The sequence below is a fragment of the Thalia democratica genome, chromosome 5 (assembly GCF_965202585.1).
Source record: "Thalia democratica chromosome 5, ktThaDemo2.hap1.1, whole genome shotgun sequence".
Lineage (NCBI taxonomy): Eukaryota > Metazoa > Chordata > Thaliacea > Salpida > Salpidae > Thalia > Thalia democratica.
Genome location: NC_139169.1, coordinates 30558054 through 30579534, shown reverse-complemented (window position 1 = coordinate 30579534; position 21481 = coordinate 30558054). Strand labels below are relative to the sequence as shown.

At 25.1% G+C, this 21481-nt stretch overlaps 1 protein-coding gene across 1 annotated transcript; it reads left to right on the top strand.

Moving 5' to 3' along the window:
- The first annotated feature begins 287 nt into the window (after positions 1-287).
- LOC145835777 (uncharacterized) lies at positions 288-6237 on the top strand. Its single transcript, XM_082943492.1, has 8 exons — positions 288-461; positions 715-864; positions 1132-1332; positions 3575-3739; positions 4055-4264; positions 4540-4690; positions 4989-5186; positions 5461-6237. Exons 1-8 carry the CDS (start codon positions 318-320, stop codon positions 5586-5588), a joined length of 1347 nt encoding a protein of 448 aa, XP_082799618.1. The 5' UTR covers positions 288-317; the 3' UTR covers positions 5589-6237.
- Positions 6238-21481: the final 15244 nt, after the last annotated feature.

Genomic DNA, 21481 nt, shown 5'->3' with positions numbered 1-21481 from the left:
ACTGATTAGCTTTAATAATACTGTTGAATAAAAATTAATCATGTGAAAACAAGTTAGGAAGTAAAAACATAACAACTATTATAAAAATGATAAATTAATTTGTTTTAAGTAATTAATCTATTTAAAAAAGAAGAAGATTATACGAAGATAAATTTAAACTGCTAATTTATAAATTAAATAAGTACTAAAAAATAAGCTTTTTCCTTTTTAATTGTAACAAAGTATTCTTTTTCAATTATATCATTCAAAAACAAGCTTTAGACTTGAAACAAAAACAAATTTAAGCAGATAATTTATTTTGTCAATAATCAAAAGTTATGGTCGGAGAGCACAACGGTAGTGATTCTGCGAAGTCTTCTAGATTCGATTTTATCAGAGATTCTTCATCTGAATGGAGACCTTCTCCAACTTCATTTCCAAGGGGTTATAGTGGGTTCCCGTCGAGAAGACCAAGATATAATGTAAGAGTTTTAGTTTTATATAAAACATTTTTTTTTTCACTTATTAGTTTTTTTTTTCAAATAAAGTTTTTTATGACAAACTACGTGATTTAGTTTGCGCTACACAATAAACTATTACGTGATCAAACGCTTTTTATGACGTCATAGATATTTCAATTAAATTTCAGCTTTAGTACCTGATTTACCTTTTAGCAACTGAGTAAAAAAATCAGTGCTTAGAAAAAACTGCTTTTAAAAAACTATGTCAATTTAGTTTCCCTGCTCAAAACCTCAACAAAGGCCAACCACAAGCATTTTCAACCGTCAGTCAGTAAGCAGGGACAACAAGTTTCACGTAGTTAAGCTTGAAAATAAAGAAAATTTGGCTCAGAATAGTAAATTTGGAATGAGAACTGTTACCAAGGTTGGTGTAATGATTACTAGTTGTTCGTGTTTGAATAATTTATATTAAACACCGACTTTACGGTACTTATTGTATATTATTGATCAATAAATACTCTAATATCTATTAAATTTTCTCACTGGACAATAAGTTGTTGAGCTGTAATTTTTTAGTATTAAAGTTAATTAGAGTTTTATTAAAGTAAAAATTTGTTTAAATGAACTTATTGATTTTATTCATTTTTTTGTACATAAAAATGTAACCAACAATATTTTTTTTTTACTTAAGAACATTGCGGTGCCACAACAAAGAAGGACTGAGTACACGAGCAAATATTCTTTGAAGAAAAACTCAGGTAGCTTGGGATGCGAGGCTCTTGGTGGGTCTCTGCCAGAACCAACTGAAAATTTGTATTCAGGCAAAAACTTGTCTTCTAAAAATTCCCTGCTGAATTTCAAGATTTCGTCTTCTTCAAGTGATAGTGATGAAGTAAGTAGAAATAAAAAGTAATTTACAAACACTCTTATAGCTTTTAAAACTAGTGATGTACCGGACTCACTATCCGGGTCCGGGTCCGGCCAGATATTGCCATTTTTGTCTGATATCCGGATCCGGCCGGATTCTAATTTGAAAAAAAAGTCCGGATCCGGTTCCGGCCGGATTCTAATTTGAAAAAAAAGTCCGGGTCCGGTTCCGGCCGGATTCTAATTTGAAAAAAAAGTCCGGATCCGGTTCCGGCCGGATCCTAACAGAGATCCGGCCGGACCCGGATCTAGTTAGTAAAAAAGAGCATACTGATTAGTAATTTTTCAAAAACAAACTCTGTGTAAATTAATAAGAGTCATTTTCGTCAGTTAAAATTAAACACCTACCGTGATTGGCTCATTTTGTACACGTGACTAATTCACATTTGTTTACATTTAAACTATGAAATAAACATTTCATAAAATGCAAATCTTTACATATGTTGTAAAATTGAAAACTTTGGAATGAATACTTGCATTATTTATTGTTTAAAGTTTAGCTCAGAGAATATTTAGAGTTAATACGGTTGAATGTACGAGCCCATGAGAATCATATGGCAAAATATTTTAACTAAATACTGATGCAACAAAACATCAGAACATGACAGGCAGTTTATATGTAACCAGTTAGTTAGTTTTGTGTGTAGCTTGAAGCAACAAATTATCTTGAACGTTTTTGTGAATGCTTATTGTAAGTAGTGTTTTGTTTTAAAAGTGAATATTTCAACAGGTGTTTAATTGTTTAAATATTTAATCCAGGTTTATAGTTTAATAGTTTATTAAATATTTTACAGTTTCTTGATTATTAATAGTTTATTTTAATTTTTAGTTTTTTTGTTTTAAGTCTTTTGATATAGATTTAAATAGCTTCCAGTTTTTAAAGTGTTACCAAAGTAATTAATAATTTTGTGTATGCTAGTATTTCTTGTTGTGTTTTATATAAAAGATTCATCACTCAAAACTGTCGTGTCTGATTATAGAAAGTAGTCTCAGTTATAATTTAGTATTTGTTAGATATTAATTAAATAAGGTAGGATTTAACTATGATGGGTAGTACTAATAAGTTAAGTGTACCACAATCAGTCCACAACTTTATTACCAAATTGTCAACCTTTGCTAGCTGTTCTACTGATTATTAGATTAAAGTATTTTTTTCAGTTTTTAAAAACCTCATTCTGATTCAGACTCGTTTATACTCACTCTAGCTAGTTTTATTGACATAAACAATGGCAACCCTGCTAGTTTGAAAATTTTTGGGAATTTTAGAAAATCTTGGACTGCCTCAGGCTAGTTTAGTTTTATATAAAAACTCAAGCTAATTTTCTTTTAGATTTTGAATGAGTTTGAGCTGATCCAGTTTTAAATATTTTGTAATATTCTAGTGTATTTTGTTCAAGAACTTGATTTCAGATTTTTAATTGTAAATAACACCTAAATTTGTAAACCTTGAGGCTAGCTGTTCTACTTGTTAATAGATTAAAGTTCTTTTTTTTCAGATTTTTTAAACCTCATTCTGACTCATGCTAGTTTATTCTAGTGATGTACCGGACTCACTATCCGGGTACGGCCGGATATTGCCATTTTTGTCTGATATCGGATCTGGCCGGATTCTAATTTGAAAAAAAAGTCCGGATCCGGTTCCGGCCGGACTCTAATTTGAAAAAAAAAGTCCGGGTCCGGTTCCGGCCGGACTCTAATTTGAAAAAAAAGTCCGGATCCGGTTCCGGCCGGATTCTAATTTGAAAAAAAAGTCCGGATCCGGTTCCTGCCGGATTCTAATTTGAAAAAAAAGTCCGGATCCGGGTCCGGCCGGACCCGAAATTGTGAGTCCGGTACATCACTATTTAAAACCTACTGTCTAAACATCGTGACATGTTGCATTTGACCTTTAAAACCTAATTTTAAAACTATAGTGTTTCAATAGATAGAATAAATTGTTTTTACTAAATATAGGCTTCACATGCAAAAAAATTATTTAAACAAAACCTGTAAACCTAATGTTATATAAACATTTTTTCACTTCTTTTGTTTAATTTATTGTTTCTTGACATAACGTAGTGCGTGAAACACAATTAACTTGGTAAAAGTATATCGTAAATCTACTCTCTTTTAATTCAACAATGTTTTCTGTTAATTAAACATTAAAAACCTGCAATGTATGCAAGACAAATTCAAGTCAACACTTTCAAAATAAATTTTACACTTAGGTTTCTGGCGACGGAACGATATGGACGCTTACTGACGACATCAACTACTGGTTGAGTGTTGGAGCAGTTCCCCCTCAAAACGGGCTCCTTCAAGCAATAAGCAGGCAGATAAGCTACTACTTGTCTGATGAATACCTGGAAAAAGACAAATACCTTCTCAGACAGGTTAGAAATATTGAAAATCAAATCATATTTGCCTTCAGCATATTAAGATTAAACGTTATGCACGACCACAGAGAATTTCTTAAGTTATTTAAAAGTACTTGAAAACTTATACATTTGTATTATAAAAACAAGATCAATCTGTTACATTGTTTTTTTAAACACAATGCAGTTAAAAAGTATACTATTAAAAAATAACACAAATTCCTCTTAACAAGAAAATATTTCAAACTTTTACGCTTAAGATGCAAAAAGGAAATAGTTTTTAGCAAATTGTTATTTTTTAACTTATAAATCTTAAACACATATAATTAATAGATAAGATGTAAGAAGGACGGATTTATCAGTATCAAACTGATAACTTCTTTCAAGAACATCAAGAAATTCACTTGTGACAGCCAGGTAGTCAGGTGTGCCATTGTCAGAATGTGCAAATCAATTGTGGTATCTTCAGATGGTTTGAGGGTAAGAAGGGTCAACAGGCTGCCTGATCATTTGAAGAAACCGAGATTGCTGAAAACAGTACTGGTTGGTAAAACTTAAATATAATTTCACAATTTTGTTTCTCTCTATAATGCCATGATGACTTTATAAAATTTATAAAAATGTAACTTAACTGTTTTAACTTTATTGTTTTAGATCTACACAACTTTAAAACTTTTATGTAGATTTGTTTTATTCGAAATTTAATAAAGCTCCATTATGATGTAGAAAATTTAAAAGTCATTAAAGGCTTACAAATAAACTAACATGAATTAAAAACGTTCTTATTTGTTTGTTTTATATGAAGTATAACTTTTCAGGCTATCCGGCTACCGACTGCGTATTCAACTGAGAAAGGAATCAACAGTTTGTTCAAGATCTTTGGAGAAATAAACTACATCAGACTGCTACAGGCTAAAAAAGAAGTTCCTTCGGATCTGAAAAACTACGCTACCCAAGTGAAAGATATAGGTTAATATAAATTATAGTTCTTTAAAGTTTTTCTTCTGCTTGATTACTTAAATAAATAAGTTTTGAATAAAAAAATATTGTTCTAAAACAAAATGATCTTTGTGTATTTTCTTTTCAAGGTAAGTAATATTTTATTAAACTTAACAAATACGTTATTACTAAATAATAGTTAAAAAATCCTAATGCATATAATCTATTGTAAAATTAAGTTTGGTGAAAACTTAAAAAATGTTCATTTCTTAAGACAATAAAACTAAATGTACAATAAGACTTTCTAAAAATAATCATTTACTACTAGGACAAACAACATGTGCCCTGATCAATTTCAAAACAACCGAATCTGCGTTGGAGGCCGTGAGAACGATCAAGTTACACCTAAGAAACATCAACGAAGAGATCGTGTTTTCGGAAGATAGGACCGGACCAAAATCATCAGGATCATCAGATACCGTAAAAACTTCGTTCAGTTGCATTCCACATCAGAGCTATCTTAAAGGTGAATACTGAAATGTGACATGTATTATATGTTAAATAATTTTTTATCAAATATTTTTTTATAGATAATAAACTTTGCAAATGATCATAATGCTTGTTATTTAATAAATTTAACATATAATTTTAACATTTCTAATTTTTTAGATAATTAAAATTCAATAGTTATTAATACTGGACGGTGAAAACGGATTATAAATTGCATAATTTTAAAAGTAATTATCCAAAACTCAACTCATTTTTACTCCTGTTTACAATGGTAAATTTATTAACATCAGGACTTCCGGAGATAGAAGATTGCAGGGTGGCATTGTTGGGACCTCGTGTTAGGAGGACTCTCTACCGCCAAGACAAGATCGCTTCTCCTGCAGGTTCACTCGGATCAAGCCGTTCCATCAGCCGTTAGCTGAACAGTAGAACTTTCTTTTTTCTGTTTTTTACTGGTGTTTTTTTAGACAATATAGTTATGCTAAGGGTGTTTCTAACGTTTTTTATCTGTGTTGTATCAGCAGTAGAGTGCTTTAGTTTAAAATAGGTATTCGTGTTTTATATTAATGCCAGATACACTTTTATTCCACAAATTTTTGAATTACTTTGGTACTGTATTTTTTCTCCGGTTATAAATAATCTAAAGTTGAAAAGTAATGATTACATTACTTAACAAAATTCGAAGATTAATAAAATGCTTCATTCTGATTTTATTATACTTCCATATTAGACTAGACTAATGTTTTTATACTTTTTAGTACTAAATAATCTATTAAACAAAACCAAAAATAAATACTTGAAAGTTTTCCTTTTTTTAATAAAAATAATAATAATATTTCCAAACTATTAAAGTATGTTTAAATATTTTTCTTGAGAGGTTAGTTTCTTACCTGTTATTTTCAATTACTTATAAAATTTAAAAAAAAAGTTCAAAAACAAAAACTAAAAAAAAGTTGCATTGAGTAAACATTTTATTGAAATGTTTTTTTGTTTTTTTTTATTAAAGGTTCCAGATACTTTTATTAATAAATGCAGTAATATTCTATAGTTAGAGTTGGTAGAAACAGTATTATGTGTTATTATTTTTATTTTATATAGTTAAATTTATTAAGTTTTATTTAAGTTAAATATTATTTAAGTTGCAATTTTTTTAATAAACTACTTGAAAATCATTTTATTGTTATGCTTTATATTGGAATAAATTAAAATTAATTTATTTCTATCTTTTAGGACGATTAATAATATTAAGACTTTTAACAAAAAGTTTGTTTTATCTTGGTTATTTGATAACCTATAAAAATTTTAATTTTTAAGGTGCTTTTAACAAATTATATAAAAAATATTTAAAGTTAAAAAAAATGTGTATCTAATCAATTTGAATTATTTATTTTAAACCAAAATTTTTGTGAACAGTTATAAACTTTATTCAGAATATAGAATCAGTAACGACAATAAGTCAGGTATAAATAATTAAGTTAACGTTTCATATCAAAAAAAAAATTTAAAGAGCAATGATTGTCAAAAGATAATACAAGTTTTAATACTTGTTTTAAAAAAAGTATAAAAATGTTTGCCATTAAAAAGTAACATTAAATGAATTTTAAACAATTGAAAAATCTAAAAGCTTCAGGAGTAAAATAAATTTTAAATTACAAAAAAGTTGTGACTTCGAGTTTTATCTACATACTACATCAACCTGTCTAATCAAATATCATTATATCTTGAGTGCATGTAATTATCTTTCTACACCTTAAATTTTTAGTTTTATTAATTTTTTGTATATCGGCAGTATTAAAACACCTGTTTATCTAGATTAAAATCTAAAAAGGCAAACTACATTATTAATATAATAGCTTTTTAAAAACTGTATGTCAAGTTTAGTTTCATAATTGATCTCATTTAATTAATCATAGTTGTAGCAATATCATAACGAATATAAAAGCCATTTGCATTTTTTTAATTTAAAATTTGTATAATACATGAATACTTCAGACTTAAACTAAAATAAAAAAATAAATTAAGTTAGCTTAAATAAGTTGTTTTACGTGAATTTATATTTAAAGAAAATACGTCATGATATATTAAAGTTTCAATTAAAATTAACAACTCGAATATGTTTTATATTTCGTATACTTATGATAGAGGATTAATTAACAAGAAAAACTTAAAGTTAAAAATTAAAATACTATTAAAAATTTAATTAATTTTTAATTTTAAATTGATTTTGAATAAAACCAAAACTCTTTTTTTAGTAGAACTTATGATTATTTGATTATTTAACTAGAATCCCAGTTGTGTAAAATACATATGCCTTATTTAAAAATTAATAACTTACTATAGTTTAGAGATCGAATAATAAAATTATATCATAATAAAAATATTATATTTGATATATAACTTTCTCTAGAAACATGAAAAATTTAGTGTTTTGGTTTAATATACGAAGTTATCCTTTTTGACCTGTTTCAGAATAGTGTTTTATAAAAACTTATTATACCGCATTCAATAAAGTTTGAAATAATAAACCTTCGTAAGAACAAATCGTGAAGCTTGTATAGGTGGAACAATAATTTTGAGGTTGACAAAGTTGTCAAGTAAATGTTACATAATACAATGTTGTTTTCGATTAAACAACTTTTCTTGTGAGTTTTAAACAAACACTAACAATCGACATCACGTTTTGATAAAGTCAACAAGTATAAATGTCTAAATTTTGAATAAGATTTTGTTGCATAATACTCTTACACGATGCTTTTGTATTTATTTTTATTTTTTCACAGCATAAAATAAGTTAATAAATAGTATAACGTAAGTTTTAATAGTTGTTAAAATAAAGTTTGTGATAAACTTACCAAGTTTAAATTATATTTGTAAAGTACCTGTACCCATAAATAAACTTAAAACAATTTTTTCTAGTTTTTATTTTTAAATACTAAAACTTGTTTAAAACTTTTTGGAAATAAAGCAAATATTTTGTAAATACATATACGTTAAAGCTACATTTTATAATAAAATGTTCCAACCAGTAAAAACTATTTTAAAATGGATTTGAATATACGATTGTAAAAATAAAATAGTACTAAATTTAAAAATTAAAGTATTATAACCTGTCAACTTAAATCTTAAAATCTCTTTTTTTTTTAATCCTAGAATATTGTGTTTTCAAATATATGCAAATTATACCTGTTTGGTTCTTAAATTTATCATAGAATTATTTTTAAAGTGTGTACCGTTTTTTTTTCACGATTTTTGTAGTTTCTTAAATATAATTGCTATATTTTTTTGACGTTAGTTGATTAATTTTCCGAATAACTAACTTAAAACAGGCATACTTGTTGGTGAATAAACTTTTGATTTATATTATCAGTAAAAAGTAATATGGTCATATAAAATACTTAATGTGAATTTGTTCAGACAAATTATAGTTTTCATACTCTATTGCACTAAGTTATGTTACAGTATTGTAGTAAAGTTAATAAAACTATTTATATCTAATTTTAAACAAAGTTATACTTACAAATAGCTTAGTCATAATAGAAGCAAAACAATATTTATTTTGTTTGTATTTACTCTTTGTTTATTTCTGTACTTTTTATACTAAAAAATTCTCATTTTAAAAAGTATACACACTAATATATTTAATTCTAGTTTTTTTTACCAACAAGTTTTAATTTATTGCAAAAAATATCTATACCGTGTAAAACTTAAAACTAATGTTCAAGTTTTCAACTTAAAATGAACGCATAAAAGTTGTCGTATAACGGTAAAGCTAGTTTCGTATGGTTATATTTACCAAACTAATATATTTTAACGAGTGTGAGGTTAGCTTGAATAAATTTTTAAAAAATGTCCAAACTTTGGATCTAATTATTTTCCCTATCTTGATAGCTAATTAAAAACTTTATTTTTTATTCTAGAGAACGGTCCTTTGTCTAAAAAGTAAGGAAACATCCTATGGATTTGGGTTTCGTTTTTTGAGTGGGGCTCCTTAGAAAAAATTAGGTTTTTTTCTATTTATATTTTTTTAAACCTTCTTAATAATATGTTTATAAATGGCTATAATTTTTTTTTACTGACTGTCAATTTTTTGTACACTTTGGCCTTGATTGGGTTTTTTTATGAATTTATTATTTATGAGTTTGAGTTCATAATTCATAAAATTCATAAAAAACCCAATTAAGGCCAAATTGTACAAAATATTGACAGATAGTGATAAAAAAATTATTATTAATTTATTTTTTTTACTCAAACTTAAAATATAAGAAATTTATAAAAAAATCCAAATTTTTTCAAGGGGCTCCACTCATCAAAAGAAACCCCAATCAATAGGATATTTTTTAGTTTTTAGACAAAGGACCGTTCTCTAGAATTAAAAAAAAAAATTTAATAAGCTATTAAGATAAGGTAAATAATTAGATCCAAATTTTGGACATTAAAAAAAATATTCAAGCTAACTTCACACTTGTTATACTTTTTCTGTTTGCAATGTGGCACGTATGGAATTTATATTCGTTTAAAACTAAACCACTAAACTTAAATGCAGAACATTTTGAGTTACAAACATCTAAAAACTATCTTACTTATATTATTACTTTTAGATTATAGTGTTTAAAATTGATAAAAAATCACATTTAACTTTTACTGGGAATAAATGGTAGTTTTTTTTTTTATATCTGTCAATTTTCATTAAACGAGTTTTAAAAACTGTTTTTGATTATTACTATTATTGTTATAAAAGTACTTATTGTCAAAAAAAAGGTATAGTTAATTTTATGAAATTATTTATTTTTTTTAAAAACTTAACATATATTTCACTAAATTACTCTGACTTTAAAAACTGTAATAAATAATTTGTACCAATATTATTTAAAATAAATAAACGTTAAATCTATTTTAATGCTTATATATTTATCGTTATTAATCACCATTATAGAATTTTAAAACTTAAATAAACATAGAATTAGAAAAAAAACTAACAATGATTACAAAGTCAAACGTTTTTATCTAAATGTTGCTTTAACTTCAAGTTTTTTTTTTTAAATTAAATAAAAGTGTAAGTTTAAATAATACTTAACCTTATTAGTTTTGAAAATGATGAGTTAGAAATTAAAAAGTTAAACAAAAATTTTTATTTTATTTTACTAAGCTTAAATAAATTATATGTTGATCGCTTGTTTAAAAAATTACTTTAGTGATCGTTTTGATCTTACTTTGAAAAATATGACTAAATACAGTTTTAAAACAAAATTAGAAATTAAAAGTTACGCAATCAACTAGAGAACAGACTTTTTACTGTTTAAATATCCTATTTTTGCGGACAAAAACTATAATATTGAAATTGTTTATCATTTACGACGTTTCTTTGTATATTACAATGGACTCAGAATATGTATTACATCTTGCGTAAACGAACGATCTATTTTAACAAAAGGGATTAAAGACGTAACATATGTAGACTAAGTTGTTTTGTAATACACTTAAAAATTTTTTTCCTAGTTTTGACTAAAATAAATTTGTTATGAAAGCTACTTTTTCGTGTGCGCTAAAGTTAGTTTGTATTTTGGGATGTGTATATATTTTACTAGTTTTTTCTACTTATGGCAATGTGAGAACTATCTAAAGTATTATGTGGCCCTAAAACAATAATCTACATATATTTAAGAAAATTAACTTTTGTTAAGTATTATCTTTTCAACAAAAGTATTCCCTTCCCTTTTTGTCAAATCACTTAATATATTTTAGAATCTGAAAACTAATTATCTAATGTTAATTTTTGACTAGTTTTACAGTGTAAATTACAAAACAATTGTGATTAATGTTTTTATTTCTTTCGTAAAGTAATAATAGTAGCTGTGTTTGTTAGCTAAGAAAGTAGTCATCTTAGAACATAAGTATTCTAAAAATCTAATTTTAGAATTCCTGATAAGTGCTTTTATTTTAGTTCAAAATTTGTTTCTAAAAATAAAAAATTAAAACTAAGCTTAAACTAGTAATTATAATATTAAGTTATTTATAAATTTAATTTAAATTTCTTTTGAGCTATTACAACTTTGCTTCTTTTTAGAGTCTTTCTATTTTTAATGAAATATTAAAAAATACATTCATAATTTTTTTGAAGTATATAATTTTTCACAAGAAGTATAAAAATATACATTGTAGTCGGTAAAAGTATACATTATATTCGGTTTAAAATTCCAATAGGATTATAAACTAAAGCTGACAGTTTACATCTCGTACTATCTTTTTAATCAAATATTGAATGATTTTTATCTTTGTCACGTAAAATTATTTTTTTTTAATCAAAGTTGATAAACAAGCTCGGTTTGACGCGACTGGAAATGTTGTAGAATATAAGATAAAAACACGAAAGACTTTTCACCTAGAAATTCCTGCCTTGATGCATCTAAACTGGGCATAACTCAAAAATATATGTACGTCTTAAAATTTTATTGATATCGTGACTGTCTGTGCGTATTTTGCAACGTATAGTATTAATATATTAATTCGGAATAGACAGCCAGTAGAAACTTTGTACAGAAATATCTTAAATATATCATTTGACTTTGTATAACTGTGAATAAGTTAGATGTATGTTTTACTGTTAAACTTTAATGTAAGCAATATTAAAGTTTTGTACAATTTACACATATAAGTCTGACGCTGACGTATTAAAGTTCCATTTATAGTACAAACGCAGTAACTCTTAAATTGACAGGCTATAAGGTCTGGTTAAAAAATGCTTACATAGGAGTTATTATTTGTATTACAAAATTCACGGTTAAATATTTAAATATAGTTATTGCACTGTAAATTAAATTAATAATATATCATATACTTTTGACTTTTATAGCTTAAACGTTTTGGCATCAAATAGCGTAAGTAGATTTCTGATGCTTCTTTTTACTACATAACTTTTAGTATTTTGCTAGGTCGAACAACGAGCATAATAATTTTTTATAAGAATGTTTTCTGGCGTAAAACTTTTTATATGCAAAAATAGCGAAAGGTAATATGTGTTATTTTAGTATTTGATATTATAATATTATATAAATACTATCCATTAATTCGTGTTATGCTTTGTTTAAGTACCCTTTTGTACAGTTAAAAAAAAACATAACATATTATTGCATTTATTTCTGAAGTTTCGACAGGAAAGTTAGCATGCTTTTGTATGTTCTTTGCGAACGTAAACTAATTAACTTAAAGAAATGCATGTAGATTTTTTGATCGATACAGTATGTAAATGAGTTCTACGTTTGTACATTGCTCAACCTGTTACGTAAGACCTTATAACCACGACACACTACATGGTGGTTAGAACTCTAAATATTCCCATGATTTTATTAGGAGGCGTATTGTAAAGGAATTTTTTTAAAGGGCTTCAAGCGTTTTAATAACGTACAGCTATGTTGAAACTATATTATTAAATTCATGTGATTTTTATATCATCGGGTATAATCTTATGTAATACCACTTAATCTTTCCGAAAGTAAAAGTATGGTTTTAATACTTCAACAAATAAAAAACTATTAAATTCTACATTTGGAATGCAAAGCTAAATATTTTAACTTAAGACTTAATATAGATAATTTATTTCATAGGGGCTTACTAAAATTACTTTAGATATATAACTAAAGTATTTTTTTGTTATAAAAGTTTAATTTTTTGATTAATTTAAAAGTATACAAACTCAAGTAATAACCTATTTCTAAAACTATTTGGTAGTCTTCAAAACAATGTATTTTTAAAAATATGATGTTTAATGTCTTTGTAATTCAGGGAAAATAAAACTTTAAAGTGAAAACTATATCAATTTTTATTTTAAGCGGAATATTTTTCTAACAGAATTTAATTTTAAGCAGCACATATGTACTAAAAATATAGTTATCTTTGTCAAAACAAATTAATAAAACAAAGTTAGATAATTTAAGTTTCATTGTTATCTAAGTTTAACATCTACTAGATAAATAGAAAATATATAAATTTAACTAAAAAACAAAATTACTATATATTTAATGTTGAATTAGCCTAAACTTTCTTTGCCACTTCCATAAACTACAGCGACTTTTGTGTAATTTTAAAACCGAAGCGTGAAAAAAACAAAAATTTTCTAGTTTAAGAGACTGTTTTGAAAACCTGTTACATAAGTCAATGTTCCCAGTAAAAGCTTACAATAAGGTATCAAACATTATAAAAAATAATGCTGTTATTTTCAGCAAACAAACATTGTGTGTAACCAAAATAATTTTGTTGTGTTTTAAAACTTTATTTTAAAGTGTGTAAAAAATAATGTAAAATAAATAAACGATTCTTAAAATATTTAAATTATAAACAATTTAAGACCTTTATTAACAATTTTGCAACTTTATTTTAATAAGACTTAGTAGTACACTTTATGGGTCGGATTTAAATGTGTTGCATATACTGTAATAGTTAAAAAAACTAACTTACTTCACAGCAATATATTTACAAACTTATAAGTAAGTATTTTAAAAAAACTTATTTTACAGTCTATTTGAAAAAAATTTCAAGTCTAAACTTTTTTACTTGACAATAAAAGCTAATGTCATTGTATGAATGTTCAATTAAGATAAGAAACTAAAAATTAGTACTAATTTAGCTAAAAAAACATAAAGCAAAAATATTATCAAATAAAATTTTTCAACGATGTTTTATCAAAAAAGTATAATTATCAATATCTAAAAGGTAATTTAAAAACACTTAGTTTCTTCTAAAACAATATAATTAAAAATGATAAGTTCATAAATTGAAACATAAACTTAAAACTTTCAATTTGTTCGCACAACTTGTGAAGTTATCAAATACCAGTTTGGATATTAACGGTCGACTCTCCTAAGAATTATAATACTTATCAGACACACCTATCTCTAAACAATCCCACAACCATTTGTAAGCCGATAACTTGATTTGTCATTGTCGTGGTAAAGATAAGTTTTAAAATCAAAAGTTGGCTCTTTACTAATGCGGTTGCATTGTGGGATAGGTAATTTCAAAATTTGCGGTCCGCTATTCTTAACATAAAAAGTTTAAAAGTAGTTTAGAAATCACACAGTTAAGTTATAAAGGCTGTCTAACTACAAATTAATGGTCTGTCTGCGTTTTATTACAATGTTTGATACACTAAATTTATTTAAAAACTATTTTAAAGTTGGTTTGAACCTAGACAAAGGAGTGTTTAAATAAACATTAACAATGATTGATTGAATTCTTAAACTATAAAACTTAGTTTAATTTGTTATAGCCATAATGATAATGTAAGTATTTAGTGACATTCAAGAATATCGCACACAATAATTATTTGATATACAATTTAAAAAATTGCTCGTCTGAAAAAGTATTAAAACACAAAAAAAAAGCGTTCGTTGTGTTTTTTGAGTATTCAAATCATCTTAGAAGAAACATTGCTGTGTTTATTTTACAGGACAATAAATAAATTATTAGAGTTTTGTAACGCATAAAAAAGAGAACATACATGTATTCATTATATAAAAGAAACATTAACAAAAAAGTAATCAAACGATAACTAAGAACATTTGTTACAAACTTTAAAAATGCTGTGGTAAACCTCTGTAAAGTTTTTAAAACTACATCGTTTTACTGTTATTAATAAATACATGACTTACTTTTTGATTAATGACAACACATCCGATAGATAACTTATGGTTACAATATAAATCAATATAAAAGCTTTCTTTCTATAAAGATAAATTATTAAACTTAATATTAAAACGTGCAAATACTTCAACCAGGTATAAGTTGCTACATAAAAAATTACCAAATTAAAAAATTTTACGTGGTAGAGATATAAAATTATGATGATAACTAAGCAGTTTTTGTTTAAATGTAAACATTAAAAATTTTTAAAGATCCTCGATACGAATAGTCTTTATTTATTTTTTTTACCATTTCAGTTTCAAATAAACATGATCTTTAAATTGTTTAATTTGTCAACTGATCCAATAAATGACACGTGAACTTGTCTATACTACATTGTTCGTACGAAATAGCGTGCATGTATTTTTTCTTTCAGAGTTTTATAAGTATTTTATGTGTGTGAGAAAAGAATGAACTATTTTACAAAAAGTAAAATATTTCATATCAAGTGCATTTACATCATTACTTTGTACTAAAACACGTTTCAATCTAAATAAGACTATTTTCCATAAATTTTTCAGAAAGTCCACACCACACCTAACCTATATTACTTTATTTTTTTATAAGTACTTTTAAATTTGTTTTCGTTTTAAAAATGTTTCAATTAAACTATAAAAAGATATAATGAAATACTTTTTTATAAGATAAAAAAAGCTAAGTCAGTTTTAAAAGTTGTTGAGGTATTTGTATTATAAAAATATAAGCAACAAGATTAAAATGAAAAAAAAGCTACAAAGTACATTAGTTTTCTATATAAGTTGAAAATAATTAATAGTTTTTACTACATTAACTTAGTGTAATGAAATAGTCTTTGGGGAAAAATTACAAGAATTGTAGACTACTTAAATAATTAACAGTGATCTTATGTACAAACGACAGATTTAATCAGCTTATGTTTATTACTCACAAAAAACTTACCACTAATGTTTACAGTTGATATAACTGTGAATAAAAAGCGAGTCGTTTTGTATAAATGAAAGCTTGTTTCTTGCAGTAAATATTATAAAATTATTGTATTGAGCACCACATGTAAGTAATACTAGAAAGTACAAGAAAAGCACAAAAATCATAGATTTTAGAAACACTTATGAAAAAATACTTAATGTAAAATTTTAAATTTGTTATATTAGTTAATAAAAATCATACACACACAAATTAATCGCATGAGAACTATATGTTTTTGATTTGGGACTAAACGAAAATATAAACATCAAAACTATATGTGTTAGTTTTCATCAATGTCATGGTTTAGACCATGTAAAAAAAAATAATATTATACAATTTACTAAAACAGAAATTAAACTAAAATCATAAATACATCACAGAAACATTACACGCTTAAGTAAGTTTGTGTGAAAACAATTTTTGATCAATTAACACGACTCTCCACTTAAAAACTATAAGCATGACTTTTTAAGCCATTACTTAAATACTATTCTATCACGAATCTCGGCTTAATCCACGTTGAAACAACAAATCACGTTTTACAGTATAAAATTTAGAAACTTCAGATGCGTTTATAGAAAATCCAGGTATCTCAGATGCGTTGTAACCGGTGCCTGAAGCTAGTTATTGCCAACTCATTAGGTGACTCATGTTGCAATTTGCTGCGTTGTTTGAAAGTTGAATTGCAACGTTCTTGCGTGTGGCTTTTGCGTTTCGGATTGTTCTATTCTAACAATTAATTTAGAGAGTCAGTTTGTACATGAAGGGTGGTATAAAATGACTCGTTATGCTTTTCGAGTTTCTGGAGCTTGTTAAAACTTAAACGTTTCTTTGTTCTGTTTGTGCGGTTAGTCAACTCTAAGGTAGCCGGTTAAATTTTGACAACTATACTCTATGTTTAATTTTTAACGGTTGACTCATTTAAAAAAAAACTTAATATACAACTATCATTGGATAGAATTACAGTCACTCTATAAGTTTTTTTTTTAACAAACTTATTTACCAATTACTAGAACACGTTGCTTTATTGTTTGATCTTAAAAAAGCTCATTATTTTTGTATTAAAGTGAAGTGTACGGAAAAAATTGTCTTTGAACTAGACATACGAATTAACATATATCTAAAAAAACTATTAATTTCTTCAGAATCAGTTCGTCAAAACTATACTAAAAAATAACGTTTACTTCACTTTTTTGTAAAAGTTTAAATTTTTGTCGCAGAAAAGTTTAATCTAAGAGAGTTTCAGTTTAGTTGTTACTTTAGCTTTATAAAACTTTACTTGTGTGACTCTAACTATGATATTTTATATGTTAGTTTTGATTTAACAGTCATATTTGGGCTTTAACTTAGAAAACGATTTTTTACTTAAACGCTCATAGTTTAAAAATTTTATCAACTTTAAAGCTAGAAAACAAGTAAAACTTGTTTATTATGAGTCACGGTGTCTTGCATGTATGCATGAAATTCGTGTGATCATTTTATGTTATCTGAAACTGTAAATATTCGAAACTGATAGTTTAACACGAGTCGTTTTTAATGAAAAACAGGAAAAACAGGTCATGCTATACTGAGATTCAGCTAACTAAATTTCTTGGTTTTTGTTTTTGTTGTTCGATCATTTAATAAGTGGCTTAACTCGGTTTTTTTGAAACACGTAATGCGTTTTGTCGCTTTAAGACTGGTAAAACAACATTATATTACTGTAAACAGTTCGTGCTCTTCGTGAGTTTATACATTTCAGATTAGCATAAAATCTTGTAAACAATAAAACTAGTTGCAACGGATACAATGTGACGTTTACATGAAAGTTTATGCATGAAACGTTATATGATTTTATACGTGGCTTTCGACTTATCTTAATTGACTCGGTTATATTGTATGGACAGATTTTTTTAGATTTGAAAATTAAAAATTGTTATGTTTTGATTTGATATGAATTTATAATTTTTTCTAGTTGAATTTTTTAAAACTTTATGATAAAAACTAATCAAAACTTATTAAATTGAACTGATTTGACATAAACTAAACCAGTGCTTCTGAACCTTTTTCTAGTGGCAGAACCCTTTTCTAAAGTTCATCTTTTCCGCGTAACCCCTAATTTTAATTTTACATAAAATGTTTAATTAAATAAATGTTCTTTTTTAAATTTCGAAAGGCATCTCGTAACCCTAGGGTTCCGTGGAACCCCATTCTAGAAGCACTGAATTAAACTACTTTAAATAGAAGTTTTTTTTTATAAAGCTGTTATTATTAAAGCACTTTAATGTTTTTTTAATTACTTAGAAATCTGAAATATTACTTCCAAAAATATAAAGAACTTTACTTTATTGGTGTAAATAAAAAATTTATAAATGAAAACTAAGTACTCAAACTATAAAATAAATTCTAACAGATATGATTTAAATAGAGACTAGTTGCACTTTCATTTTTATTTTTATCTTTTTAAAATATATTTTATTTTATATTTAATTTATTTTTTTTCAATTAATATTATCGAATGTGAAAAAACTACAATAATTAAAAGAGTTAACTAAATGGTTTTTTTTAGATTTAATCACTTTTCAAAAACTTGTGATAAAAGTTATTAACTAACTCTTGAACAAAAAGTTTTGTTTCATTATGTTTTTAAATAATAGTAATAAACTAAATATACGACACCGATTGTATACTTTTTTAAACTTTAAATACTTTTTTGATATATTATTAAGTAATGTTCGAAGAAGCTAGAGCAATTTTAAATTATATTTTCACACAAAATGCAGACTTAATGTGAGATTGAAATGTAATGTGAGTTCGAATTTTTGTTGAAGAGAATTAGTAACAGAAAATACAGTTTTTGAATGTGTTTATGATGTGAAAATTGCAGTAAAATTGGCTTAAGTTAGTCAATAAAACTATACAAAACATTTGCAAAGCTTTCTAAAATTTTGACTTAAAACAACTTTTTGATTTTTTGATACAATTATACTTAGTAAACTTGAAAAATATATTTTATAAATTGCACATTTTTTTGATTATATCTATGCTGTTGTGATTGATTAATACTAAAGTAATTTTATTAAGTTGAACTAAACACACTAAGTGTTAATGAAATATTTTATATTTTACTTTTTTTGTAAACAAAAACAAAATAAAAATTCGTCTATTTTTTATTTATTGTTTAAAATTTATTTTTATAAAAAATATAATGTGTGTAAATAAAAAAAATACTTATCTGATTCTATCTAAAAAATACTAAGAAGTTTATTGGGAACACATACGTTTGTTAAAACGTTGAGTGTAAAATTGTGCTATAGATATATTAAAACTTTAAAACTAAGACTGTTTTAAACACATACAAATATGTGACAATCTTTATGTACAAAAAAAGAAGTTCATAAATATTTGACCGCAAAACAAAAATATTTGGCCTGCAAGATAGTTTTTAGCTTAAGTTAATTTATAATAATAACAATAATAAGTTTGTCGTAACAAGTTACAACAATTATCTTAATTCAATTATGTATATTACAAATGCTTTGTTATTGTTTTTTTTTTTTAATTTTTGTTTATAATAGCATTATACAATGAACTCTAAAATTTTTTTTATATAACTAAGGTCTTTGGACGAACTTTGATTATAAATTGCGTCCTACGAGCAATATTTTATAGAAATATATATAAAATGCTGAAGATCAGGATACTGAGCAAATAAACTACTAAAAAAACAATATTAAATCCTTTAAATATTAAAAAATAAATTATACAATTAACGTGCACAATATTTTTATTAAATTATCTTTTGTCTGATAAATCACTTATGTTGGAAGCTTCGAAACAGTAAAATGTAATTTATTTCATCATAATTTGGATTATAAATAATTCAATGAATAAAACTTAATAAGTTCTATTAAAATGTTTTAAATTAAATCTGTAGAAAGATGATTTTATAACAGATCAAATTTATTTTGGGTAAATCTTTAATTATTTTATTGTTAAAGTTAAAATTTATTCATTGCTTTTTTTTCAACATTATACTACATAATTTTATAAGTTTATGTTAAAAAAGAATAGTTTATGCCGACATTTAGCAATTTTTGTTTATTAGAGTCTTTTGTAGAAGTGAATGATACATAAATCGTTTCTTTTTTTTTTTTTTTTGTTAACTATCTTAAAGAATAAGTTTTGATTAGATAAAATATATCATGTAACTGTACGAACTGTTATCAATAAAATAACATTACTTATTCCTAAACATAATTTTTAAAACAATTCTTAAGCGATTTACAGACGTTATTTTAAAAATATTTTAAATAATCGTTTTTATAAGTCAATTACAGACAGTCAACAAAGAATTCAAAACTACTAATTGGATATGTTGAGATAAAAATGTAAAGTTTTTAATATATAATCAAGCAAATCACGACAAAAAAATTATTCGAATTTAAACCATATTAAATCAATACAATACTAATAGAAATTTAAAAAAATAATTTAACAAACATTTAGTTTTTGTCTTAGTAATAATGAACGTAAATATAAACAATTAATTATGAACTAAGTTTTTTATGTATACAAAATTAAACAATGTAAGCACGTTAAAGTAGTTTATTAAAAAAAATTATCAATTATTTTTTAGAAATATCTTTAATATCTCAGATAAGTTAAAACTTTTATTAATTAACTGAAGTTGTTACTGCATTTTCGATTGAAACATTTAAATCCGTCAATTTAAATAGATTAACATGAAAATTCAACGTTTATACAGTATGCAATAAATAACTTTTTTGAATTTTTAATTACTGATGAAATATAATTAATTACATTGATCTTATAGAAAAGTTAATAGAATTAGTCAAAAAGTTTAAAAACTTTACTTTTTTTATATGATTAACACAGTGAAAAGTTTAAAAAAGTTTTGAACGACATTTATAAAATTTCAAAAAATTAATTAGTGCAAAGTAGGTTTAACAAACCAATTTTATTTTTTTAGATTTTTACTAAATTGTCAAATTTAATAAAAAACAATATTTAATAAAATCTAAACTATAAAAAAAAATCTTTATTCTATCAGTATATTAGTAAAAGTTTTAAAATTAATCAATAACAACTCAAAGATTAAAAACATATTAGTTTATCCTGTTGATTAAAACGCACTTGAAGGAAATTTATTTACTATATCAACATTATCTAGAAAAAATATGAGAAAAAAGCCAATCGTTTTGTTCATCGGCTGATAGAACGGCTTGATCCGAGTGAACCTGCAGGAGAAGCGATCTTGTCTTGACGGTAGAGATCCTCCTTACACGAGGTCCCAACAATGCAACTCTGCAATCTTCTATTTCTGGAAGTCCTGTTGTTGATAAATTAACCATTGTAAATAAGAGTATAAATTAGTTGAGTTTTGGAAAATTATTTTTAAAATTATGCATTTTATAACCCGTTTTAACCGTTAAATATCAATAACTATTGAATCTTAATTAATTAAAAAATAAAAAATGTTTACTTTTTTTAAATACCACAACTTTATGCAATAACTAGCATTAGTTTGCAAAGTTTATTACTTATAAGATTTATTTTTGAATAAGTTTATTTAACATATAATGCATGTCACAATTAACTATTTACCTTTAATATAAGCCCTGTTGTAAGATTAGTCGATTACAATAAATAACAGCCAAGTACAAATTACGATCAAGAAACTTCATATAC